General features: G+C 48.2%; 1 protein-coding gene across 11 annotated transcripts in view; it reads right to left on the bottom strand.

Moving 5' to 3' along the window:
* AGAP1 (ArfGAP with GTPase domain, ankyrin repeat and PH domain 1) overlaps positions 1 to 11,663 on the bottom strand; it is a 520,173-nt gene that overhangs the window by 76,971 nt on the left and 431,539 nt on the right. For all 11 annotated transcript variants that reach the window (XM_047721458.1, XM_047721459.1, XM_047721460.1 and 8 more), the window contains one exon: positions 760 to 914. In XM_047721458.1, the coding sequence (XP_047577414.1) occupies positions 760 to 914 (155 nt within the window). The remainder of the gene's footprint in view (positions 1 to 759; positions 915 to 11,663) is intronic.

Below are 11,663 nucleotides of genomic sequence, written 5' to 3'. Positions count from 1 at the left end.
AGAGCATCTACCCTACTGAAGCAATGATTGAGAAAAAAGCCATAATGGGAACATCCCCAGCAGTGGTCTAGGAAACGCAGCTTACAGTTTTGTTTTTGTTTTTTTTTTTTTTTTTTTTTTTTTTGTGTGTTTTTCTGGCTAAACAACTGCAAAGAATCACCTCTGATGACTGAATAAAGCACACAGCGGGCTTCATCAGCAGAGTTTACAGAATGGACGCTGTCCACCACCCCCCACCTCCCGCCTGATGCCCTACAGACTCATCTATGCACCTTTTGTTTTCCTTTACTTCCATAGCAAGAGTCAGTGTTCTAACTTGACATGGGTTTGAATTTTGTGCATTTGTGAGAAGAGAACAGTGCATCTTTTAAGTCTCCCTCTCCTCTCCTGAGTGCATTCTGCCTAAAACAAAGTAAATGTCAATGCATAAGCCACAAGAGTTTAAAAGATCTCATCACCCACCACAAAAAGGTCAATGCTTTCTTTTTGGGATTAGTTGAGAGAGTCAAGATGTAAAATGGGATGTTCTGTCACAGGAACATGGTTAGGCTAGGATACTCATACTTGATACGTATCGACACAAAGTGTTTTTTCATTCTTTTCAATTATTTAGCTTTTCACTCCGGAAGAATAAGTGGCTTCTGTCAGTCACACACATCATATGATGCTTCCCCTCCCTTGGGCATTCCTCTGGGCCTCCACTTCCCTTTAACGATCAGTGGCTCTTGATTTCGGGGGGCAGCCTGCTAAGGGTCTTACCTTATTCTTGCTGCTCTCACATGACTGTAAGCTGGCTAGGATCTGGCTCTCGATGGCTTGGACCCACGCATCTCGCTCTTCATATGTGGTGGCTTCAAAGTGCCACGTCTGGCCAGTGAGGGACACAATGATAAACTCAAAGTTTTCTTCTTGTTCTGAAACACAGAGTGGTGGGGATGAAGAGTTTAGCTTTCATGAGATCGCAGCCCCTCTGCCCGTCCTCGGTCATAAAAGTGCCTTTGGGTTCAATCGCGCCTGCATGGGGCTGGCGGCACACACAGGACGGCCCGACTACACAGCGGAGATCTGAATCCACAGACCTCCAAACACGCAAGATTTGGTTCCTAAAGCCAGCATGGTTTAGCTGGGTTTCAATCAGTGCTCGGGGGATGAGGAAAAATGAAAATCAGTGTGTGATGTCCGTGTCTCTGTGTTGGGCACAGAGGAAGCCACTCAGGAAAATAACACGGTCACTCACTGCACCATTGAGAGATCTGTGGGGGTGAAAATTCAGTTAATGACATTAATCTCAGGGTAGAGTCTTGATTTCTCTCAGGCACCTGCGTGAAGATCCACAGACCAACGGCAAACGGGGACACTGGGGGTTTCTGCTCTTTATCGGCAGGAGACCCGTTTCAGTGAGGAAGGCTTTCATTCCATTGTCTTTCGCCTGGAAAGTGAGTGGGACTCCAGGTGATTTGAGGCGACATCACGGCTGCGACTGGGGTGACCATCTGCATAGGGAAGGGTGGGACCTGCAATCAAATCATGCTCTACCACTTGCCATGGTGGGCTCTGTGGACAGATTCTTGACTCCTCCGAGGCTCACTTCCGTACCCTTAACCTGGGGGGAAAGGCCACCCGCTCCACAGTGTTACATATTGGCTCAGTGACCTGTGCCATTGAGGCCGACACAGCCTGGGCCACGGGAGACTCTCTGTTCCTGTCTAGCCCCGCTACTGCCACGGAGACGGAAGGGGCACCACATAAAAGCAGCATGATGAGTTACCAACAACCACGGAGAGATCTCGAGCTCGAGTTTTAGTCACGACGTCTCATTTGAGCTGTAGTTTGCAGGCACTGGACTGTGAAGCAGCTGCGTTACAATCGCCTGGTGAGCAGCTATTAGTCATATGGAGAACCACTGAGACCTGCCGAGCAGACCACTGCCTAGGTGGCCACTGTCACCTGCATGTAGGCACATCCACCACACTTCTCGATCTTCCACACTCTCGGCTCCGGAGCAGCCCTCCCAGCCCCTGACCTCCAGCCCCTGACCTTTGCCCAGTTCCCTGCTGCGCAGGTCAGTCCTGCCCTTCTCGAGGGTGTTCTCCCAGAGCCCTGCCTCCTTGGAATCCCTCAGCCCTGAGACAAGGAGGATATCCTGCACATCATATCTTTCCCTGCTTCCCTGTCTCAGGAGAGGAGCAGCCTCGGCCACTGTGGTGGACGGACCCCTCCCATCCGATCCCAGGAAACGGAACGTTTTTTTTTTTTTTGTTTTTTTAAAGATTTTATTTATTTATTTGACAGACAGAGATCATCACAAGTAGACAGAGAGGCAGGCAGAGAGAGAGGAGGAAGCAGGCTCCCCGCTGAGCAGAGAGCCCGACGTGAGGCTCGATCCCAGGACCCTGAGATCATGACCCGAGCCGAAGGCAGTGGCTTAACCCACTGAGCCACCCAGGCGCCCCGAACCGGAATGTTCTTAATGCACAGCCAGCTCTGGGCAACCACTTCCCTAAAGGAGCTTGAACTGCCTTGGAAACAAGGCTACACCACATTTGCACAGCATCTATACGCATTCTGATGATAATGGTATTGTGCTCCATGTAAAGTCACTATTTTAGAACTTAGTCCCCCGGGGAGCTGGAACCAACTCTGAATAGCACTGGAAGGAGAGCAGGTGGATATGTCCACAGGCCAAACCACTGCTGAAGGCCTTCTATAAATGCACCTGGTCTCAGGTAACGCGACTGACATCTGTCTGACAAGAGGGTCCAGTGCTCCCACCGGCTTCTCAAAGGTCTATGACAATCCTGGCATTGTTCAAAGCTTCTGTGATGCAGTGCGTTGTGGGATGCAGGTGCCAAGTGCAGGTCAGGCATGGCCCTGGCTGAACTGAAGGCCCTCCCACCAAAAGGGGCCAAAAGCTGGGCTTCCTATGGAGAAGACTGGCAGAGCTTGGGGAAAGGGCTGAAGGGTATGCCCCTTCCGGGGCAAGGGCAAGGGCAGGGCCTCTGGAAGGCATTGCAGGATGCAGGGGTCTGGGTGGGGGGTGTCTTATGCTTGCCTGCGGGGTAGGTGAGCATGCCACACTTCCTAACTCTTTATGACTTGAGTTCTGGAGAGATGGTGATTAAGAGTTCAGAAGTGAGGGGGCATCAGAAATTCTACCCCCCCCCCCAATCTACCGTGCTCTTGAGCTGGAGAACAAATGACCCCTGTGTTTACACAGAAGAGAGAAGTGATCTGCTATGGAACAGGGTGGAGGGGGAGGAAGGCAGGGGGTCTGTTCCCCCTCCACCCCGGATGCCCTTGGACACTTATGGCCTTATTGGGATTTTCATCTTAAAAACTAGCTGTGGGGGCACCTGGGTGGCTCAGTCGGCTGAGTGTCCAACTCTTCATTTGGGCTGGGGTCATGATCTCGGGGTCCTGGGATCGAGTCCCATGTCAGGCCTGGCTCAGTGTGGAGTCTGTTTGGGATTCTCTCTCTGCCTCTCCCTCTCTCTAAATGAGTAACTAAAATCTTAAAACAACAACAACAACAAAAACAAACCCGAAACCTCACTGTGACTTTCAAATAGGTCTCCCATGACTGACCCACAACTGTACTTTGCAATTATTGGCTGAGATATTACATCTGTGGATTCTTAAAGGTCTAGCTTCTTGATCCACAGGGTTTAATGTCCTAACACTATAAATTACAATCTCTTCTATGCTGAATTCTGTAAGATAATACCCTGAATTCATGTACTTTATGCAAAACCACCCCAGTGAACTGGTAGGCGAGATAAGAAAGAACAACTTAAGTCATAGTCAGGCCACTGGGAAAAAAATTGCTAATTCACGGTGCAATGTGACAACTGTTGATTACATCTACCCAATAGGCTCACACTTGTCTTAATCTGTGAAATTCAAATGCACCACAAAAGTTCCCCCTGATCAGGATTTTTTGAACCTATCAGGGGAAAAAATATTATAACCACTAGTTTCTCAGTTAAATTTATGCATCACTGGTCAGCCACAAAGCTTTCTAGCCAGAATCACTGGCTACCTCCCCTGGAACTAAGGAAAAGAACTGAGCTTGCTTTCCAGTGATGACAGCTCGGGTGTGTGACTGCCAGGCTCCACGAGGGGGGCAAGGGTTCAGGCACACAGGAGACATCATCTAGGGGGCACCAGTGCACGCATAACCTCAGATGATTCAGCACAAAGCAGTGAGAACACTGATGGGGGTCTGTGGTGCAGGGGCACACACTGATGGGGTCTGTGGCACAGGGACACTAATACTTTTTGTTTTGTTCTAGCTGTTACTGTTATGGAGAGTTCTCCACTGAAACACTCGTCATAGCTCGTGCAAAGACCAGACTTTCAGATTCAACTGCTGGAGTAGAGTCTGGCTTTGTCCCATTAATTATGTAAACAGAACTTACCTGTGTATGCCAAATCTACTTGTGGGAATAAACATAGTTAAGCAGTTACAGGAACGTCAGACTTTATTTCTTGCAAATATCCAAATGGAACTCTTGCTACATCTCCTCTGGGGCTTTTCCATCACTTCCAAAGTCAATCCTACCACTTGTCTTCTCCAGCTACTTATACTGGACACAAGTTTCCTTTTCTAGCATCTTCTATACCACCCAACATTCCTGTTTGTACTTGCAGAAGATTCTCTCCCTGTCGGAGCTATCTGCAGATGAACAACCAACTTTGGGACGTCATACCCTTGAGAAGTTAATCCCCTGTTGTGTGTCCTCTTCAGAGGGAGCCTGGAGGAAATTCAGCTTCTCAGAGATGACCTGTAGGCCCTTTCTACTCGCTACGGGAGGAACGCAGGACAGTTTTTCAACTTTTTTGTAACAGATGGCTTTGAGCAGCAGCCAGGCCTCTGCGTGGAGGGTCCCAAGGCTGGTGTCAGGCTTCTGGAGAATGAGTGCTACGCTCAACTAGTAATGTCTGCCCTAGGGGAAGTGGGGGCTGCAGCTCAGCACTCTGGCCATTGCTTTGCCAGGCTCAGAATTTTCTTTCTAGCTTATAAATCACAGCTTCTTCTCCTCCTCCCCAGCCCTCCTTTGCCGACCACCAGTGAACATATACCCCAGGTTTAGTTCATGGGCTTCCCCAACCCCTCGCCACTTCTGAGGGTTCATTTCCTTCTGAAACATAGACAGTCATTTTTGATATATGTGGACAATTCTCAGATCTGTAGCTCTGACCCCCAGATCTAATAATTTGTGGAATTTAAAAAATGCCCACAGATACTCTTTAAATATTTTGTCCTCACATCAAATTACCATGCATGAAACCAAACTGCCATAACCCTTCAAAATCACCCAGATACCACCTTCTCCTCTCTTCCCACGGCCATCTCATTAGTTACAGCATTGTTTACCGAACTCCCTGCTCTGCAGGGTTCTCTGCATCCCTTACTTCTGGCCCTCAGCTGACTGCTTCCCTGGCTCTGGCTTGGAGTTTACCATGTGATGACTGTGTGCCACGCTCCTCCCAGGGGAGCACCAGCCTGGGCATGGCTTCCACACACTCTGCTAACCATACTGCCCTGCAATATGGTGGACAGACATGTGCAGGGCTTCTCCACAAAACGTACTTGTTATCGTACCGACGGCCCAATCTCCCAGCCTACCCTCTCTCCCCCTCCCCGAGGCCCCAGGAATTCAGACACCAGAACAGTGAGCACTGAGAGCTAAATGCCTATAAGTAAGCACCACCCTAAGGTGCAAACACCTTTGGTGGCATGACAAACAAGGTAGTCATAATAAGGTGGGAGAGAGAACCTCGAGTGACTCCCCCCCAATCAAGCAATCAGGATGGAAGGGGACATGAGCCCTGTCTTTGTAGAGCCTCCTAGGCTCCTGGCATGTCCTTGCAAGGAAATCATTCCACAAAGATTGACCACATGTGAACGCAATACCAAGGACACTAAACACAAAGGAAACAGGATAGTAAAAGGATTACAGATACCTAATTTAAAGTAACTATGCTTGAAATGTATAAACACAAAAAATGGAACCCTAAATTTTCAGGCAAAAGGAGACCATGAAAATTGATCAGGCAGATCAGAAAAAAGGATAGTTCTTTTGGAAATTCAAATGATAACTGTTAACAACAACGCCCCCCCCCCCCCCCCCCCGCCCCCGACAGGATGAAGGAGGAGCTGCAAGGGGGTGGGGTGGGGGAGTGAAGAGCCGGACAGAGGGACTAACGGAGGACACAGTGAGGCCGCTGTGGAACAGAAATGATGGGGCATGTGGAAGGTGGGATGCATACCTGACCACCGGGTAAATGGTGGGTGCCTCACGGGACTGTGAATGATAGGGGGCTCTAAACCCGGGAAAACAGCATCAACCAGGAAGGATCGCAGCCATGAAAAACCACACCAGAAGCTTACGAAACCATGGAAAACTAAAGACAAAAAAGGGTCCATAATAACACAAAGCAAGAAAAGGCAGACTGCTCTTAAAAAAATGGCAGCAGAATGGATGAGGGATTATCTCAAGAGCAACAACCAAAACTGCAAGATGGAGGGATAATACCCTCAAGTCCTGGAAGAAAAAAATAATGTCGATCAAGGCGTGGGAGCCTGGAAAACCTTCTCTGAAGAAGAAGAGTGGAACATATTTTATGTGGGGGAAAAAAAACCAAAAAAACAGTAGAAAGAGTCTATTACCAAGACTCGCTGAAGGAGCTGCTAACAAATACGCTTCAGAAGTGTCTAGAAAACAAGCCAGCGCCAGGGAAGGACTGGTGAACAGCTGAACAGATAGAGATGTAGATGCATCTAAGCAAAAACTGTGTCAGATACTACTTCTGAGAATAAAGTCTCATTTCAAAGTACCCGAGACAGGCTGGCAGAGAGAGGACACTGGAACCAATGTGTTATTGGGTGGCGTACTCGTCTGTAAGGGCGTGAAGGACGAGAATTAGGCACACATGATAGAGTACCAGGGTCAGTCTCTACAAAAAAAGAAGTAAAAGATGCATCTTCCAAATCAGAAGGGGGAAACACTTAAATAAGAAAAAGATATATGACCAAAATCTATAACTGAACCAGGACTAGAAGGGAACCCCGTTAGTTGGACAAAAAGTACCTATCAAACCCGTAGCATCATTATTCTTTTTTTTTCCCTTTAAAAGATTTTATTTATTTATTTGAAAGAGAGGCAGTGAGAGAGAGCATGAGCGAGGAGAAGGTCAGAGGGAGAAGCAGACTCCCCGTGGAGCTGGGAGCTCCATGCAGGACTCGATCCCGGAACTCCGGGATCATGACCTGAGCCGAAAGCAGTCGTCCAACCAACTGAGCCACCCAGGCGTCCCCGTAGCATCATTATTCTTAATGACGAACAGAAGCAATCACTGCTTATAGTTAAAGGGTACTCAAAACAAAGATGCTCACTGTAACAGCATTTGTTCAACCCTGGGGTCAAGATATACCAGAGAATAGAAGACCTAAACACTGGAAAGAAAAAAAATCATGGATTGCAGGACTGTTTACATAGGAAACCACAAGTAATTTAGATTTATGAAAAATAAGAACAACCGTTAGTAAATGGACGGTATGTAAAACCAATATAAAGAAATATCAGTTGCATTTCTGTACATTAGAAAAAACCAAATCATATGTAAACATATCTGTTTACAAATATATATTTCCTTCCATCTGTGATAGGGAAGGATACGAAGAACTGTGAATAAGCCGATTTGACTTCGTTGTTAAAGTAACTACACAAAGGATCACTGGAACCTGAAGTCACTGCTAACAGGTGGTGAAGGGCAGAGCCCACCCTGCATTTCGAGGTGATGGACAAACCAGAGTATGCAAGTGGCCAGAGAGGGTTTCACGCCTCGTCTCCTGGGAGCTGAGACCCTCGCTGGGTCTGCTAATTGTAATGAAACACCAGTAAGAATCAGCAAAGCACAGAGCAAATGGATGCAAGACATCCTGTGACCCAGCCTGGTGGACACGGGCTCTCGAGGAGAGGTGTGAGACTGGCAAGGTTACCAGAAGTGTCTAGAAAACGAGGGTTGCCCCAACAACCCTGGAAAGCACAAGTTTCATGACACAATGAAGAACCACCGGTGCAAATGCTCAAGACTCCAATTCACCTGGGACACTGTGCTTTGCCCAGGGGAAGGCTTGGGGGTGACTAACAACCTGGAAAGGCACACAGTCACGGAAATAATGAAGCCACAAATGAGGACAAAGTGTGGTGTCATGGTAAGTGTAGTCACTGTGACATCTGTGTGTATGTGCTGTTTCTAAGGTGTCTGGAAGCGCGCAATGAGGCCCAGCGGTCACAGGACAGGTGGGAGCGTCAGGACTGGTCTCCGACAGGACTCACTCTAAGCCGAAGCTCAATATGCTGTCAAACACTGACATAGTTTCTTTGGGGGCAGTTTTCTCTTTTACCCCAACTGCTGGGCCTTGATGTGGCAAAAGATGGGCCCTCCAGTCTTGCCCATACGGCCTCAGCAACAGCTCCCAGCTGATGCTGCTGCCTTTGGCGCTGGGCCAGCCTTTGCCAGGTGGGCCACACTGATGGGGCTCCTTGCTGGACTGCCAACAGAAACCTTGGGGCTAGTTGGAGGAGAGGGGTCCAGCTCATGTGGAGAAGGTGGATGGAACTCTGGCACTGTCCCAGGAAAGAGTCACCTCCAGTGGGGGTGCCACTCTGAGCCTTCTTTTGGATTCTGGGCCCTGGTGAAGATGTCTTTATAAGGAGCTGGGCGGCAGAGATGCCTCGCTCCCCAAATAAGGGGTTGAGACTCCAAATAAGGGGTCTATTTGCTGTCCTCACAGGGGTCCCAGCTGATGCTTACAGCATCATATGCTTTCCCAGATACTAATGTCTTTATGTGGCTTTATTTTTGGTGGTGATGGTGGGGTAATATATTAACAGAGATACAGTTAGAATTTTAGAACTGAATTATATCTGCCATATGGCTTTTCTCTGCCTCCCTAGATTAAAACAAAATAAGAACAAGGATTACAGAGCAATTGCATTTTTAATCACACTACATATAATTTCCATGAAGGGATACTTTGTTTCTTTGCAACGAAACTGCACGGAATAATAAATACAAAATAAATACTGTCGGGCTCTAGTTCCGTGTCCGGAAAAATACAAAAACCTATCGTCATCATCTCATTACCTTTAATTATTCTTCTTTCTTTAAAGTGGCCAGTAGTGCTCTTTGTTTTTTGAAAACAAACATTTAAAGGAAAGGAACTCTTAGCGGGTGTCCAGTGGGAGCTGGAAGGGTCTCTCCTCTTTCCAGTGACCTTTCTGCTACTTTTCCTTGTTACCTATGTCAGACAAGCAAGGTGTGGGGACTTTTAAAAGGAGTTTCCCCAAAATCTCTACCCAGCTTGTCACTAGCGTCGATTCTTTTAAGCTCGTCCAGTCGGAGAATGCCAGGGGACGGGATGACACACATCCGCCCAGCTGTTGTCACGGCTCCCGGGACGTGATGCCCTTGGGTGTGTCAGTCATAAGCTGGGGACTGTCCAGCTGCCATCGTCAGTGATCGGTTAGCACCAGGAGGAGGGATAGTCCCATTTATACCAGGATCTCAGAGCAAGTGACAGTCTTGGCTGCTGTGCTCTGTTCTGGGGGTGGGTGGCACATGTGTCAAGTCTCCTTCTCCAGGTTTTCATAACTGGGCTGGGGCCACAGATCTCCTTCCTCTCTTACTGGGGACCTGTCAAGATATGTCCCACAGATGCAGGCACCTTGGCCCCTCCATGCCGAGGCCCACCCCCACCTCACCCGGGGGAGGTAAGACGGCTGCCGACCAGCAAAGTGGAGTGATGGGATGTGCCGGATGCCCTCCAGGTTCCCCTCTAGCCAGCTGTAGCCACCTGTTTCCAAACTCAATCCTGATTCATCCAGGGGACAGAAGACTTGCCTCTGGTGGGAGACACCAACACACTAACCAGCCATCCTTCTAGGGTCAATGCTTAGTAAATCTCTTGATTTAATCCTTGCTTAATAGCAGTGACTGCTTGCACTCATTAATAGCAGATTTTTTGACATTTTCCCTTCTTCTGTATGGATGAACATGAATTTCTATCTGGTGATACGGCCTTATTCAAATCACCAATGGACGAGCAGGATTCCATCCCATAATGAAGTGGCACGTTGATATTTTAGTTATACGCAACTAGATAAAAAATGATAAAAACAGTAATTGGCAGCGTGAGGCCAATCAGTCAGAAAGACAGACTGAACATTACTCTTCACTGTCACCCTCATTTAAAATGTGAAGAGTGTGCACGTGGACCCCGGGAACATACACTTGCTATTATTCCTTCCACTAATACAAACTGACTCCTCATGACAACTACAGCGTCTTATATTTAATTCATCCTGTAGAAATAGAACACAGGTTGCCAGAAGGCCTACTGGCACGGACGTCACGAGTGGGCTTCTCCGTGTCAGAGGCACGCGTCACCAGTAATCTTCGGTCTGCGGCCCCTGGGTGGGGATATCAGAGCGCCACATATCCGAGGCTGGGGATGAAGAACTGTGTTGTCTCGCGACGTGACATTCCAGGGCTGAGCTGCTAAATAAAGTTTTGTGATTGGGCTCGCAGGGATTTGAACAGTTTTCCGTGTTTAACAGTTAGCTGCGGAGAGGTCCACTATAATAGTATTTTAGCGCCATGAACCTGTCGAAATCAACCTGCCCAATTATTCCAAACGACATTAATAACACCGGATATTACACTAATTGCGTCCAGTTTCTATGCAGACGAGGCCCCGTGGGGCTAATTTTGCCTCCTTAGGGGCAAGCAACTCAGCCATCAGACTGATTTCACGAGGAATCCCTCCTCATTACACAAGTCTGGGCTGTCAAACTTTTTTTTTTTTTAAAGGTTAATGGGCCAATCAGTCATCAATTATTTTTGCGGACTCCTAGCAGACAAAGGGTTAAAGGACTTAAAGCAGCTGCAACTGTTCTACATTTGGAAGCTGTTTCCAACAGGAGACCGCCTGGACCAGGGGTGCGTTTTGGCCAAGCGGGTGGAAGGGGAGAAGAACCAGACAGATGCGAGCCTGTCTCCAGGGGTAGGTTTGAGCAACAGAGCAACTGCACTGTGTTCTTGCAAAGGCCCAGGCGACCTGGTCCCCTGTGCCCAGGGGACACACAACTGCTTGAAACTGTGAGATGCAGGTTTGACACGAGCAAGGACATCTCTTTTGAGTTTAGAATGGGTCAGCTGTCTGTCGCTGTCTTCACTGGCAGGATGGGGCACCTGAGTCCATTCTCCTGAGCGCCTCTACTAAGCTGGAACCCAGCCCCCCAAGCTCAGCGCTATCCGTGAGGCTAAGCGTCCTTCCTGACATAGGTCATGACAAACCCGTGATGAGAATGTGTTCTCTCAACTCTGCAGGGAAGAGCTGCTCTGCACTGAGGGACAGGTCTCCTTGAAGAGGTGGCCAGGGGAGGAGTCGAGGATCCCCAGAACCCGAGGGTTCCCAGCTGCTCACCATTTGAAAGTCATCTGACCATGAAATAGCCAAGACCTGTGGGTCAAACAGTGGTCTCCACTCCAGACTTCTGTTGATCAAGAATTAGGACTTTTGTTTTAGGATCTATCACAGTACCTGGATTAACAGGTTAATAGTCACTTCAACGTTTGGCTCAGTCATTTTT

This window comes from Lutra lutra, chromosome 3, assembly GCF_902655055.1.
Source record: "Lutra lutra chromosome 3, mLutLut1.2, whole genome shotgun sequence".
Lineage (NCBI taxonomy): Eukaryota > Metazoa > Chordata > Mammalia > Carnivora > Mustelidae > Lutra > Lutra lutra.
Note: the sequence above shows the minus strand (reverse complement) of the source record. Positions and strands in the feature narration are given on the sequence as shown.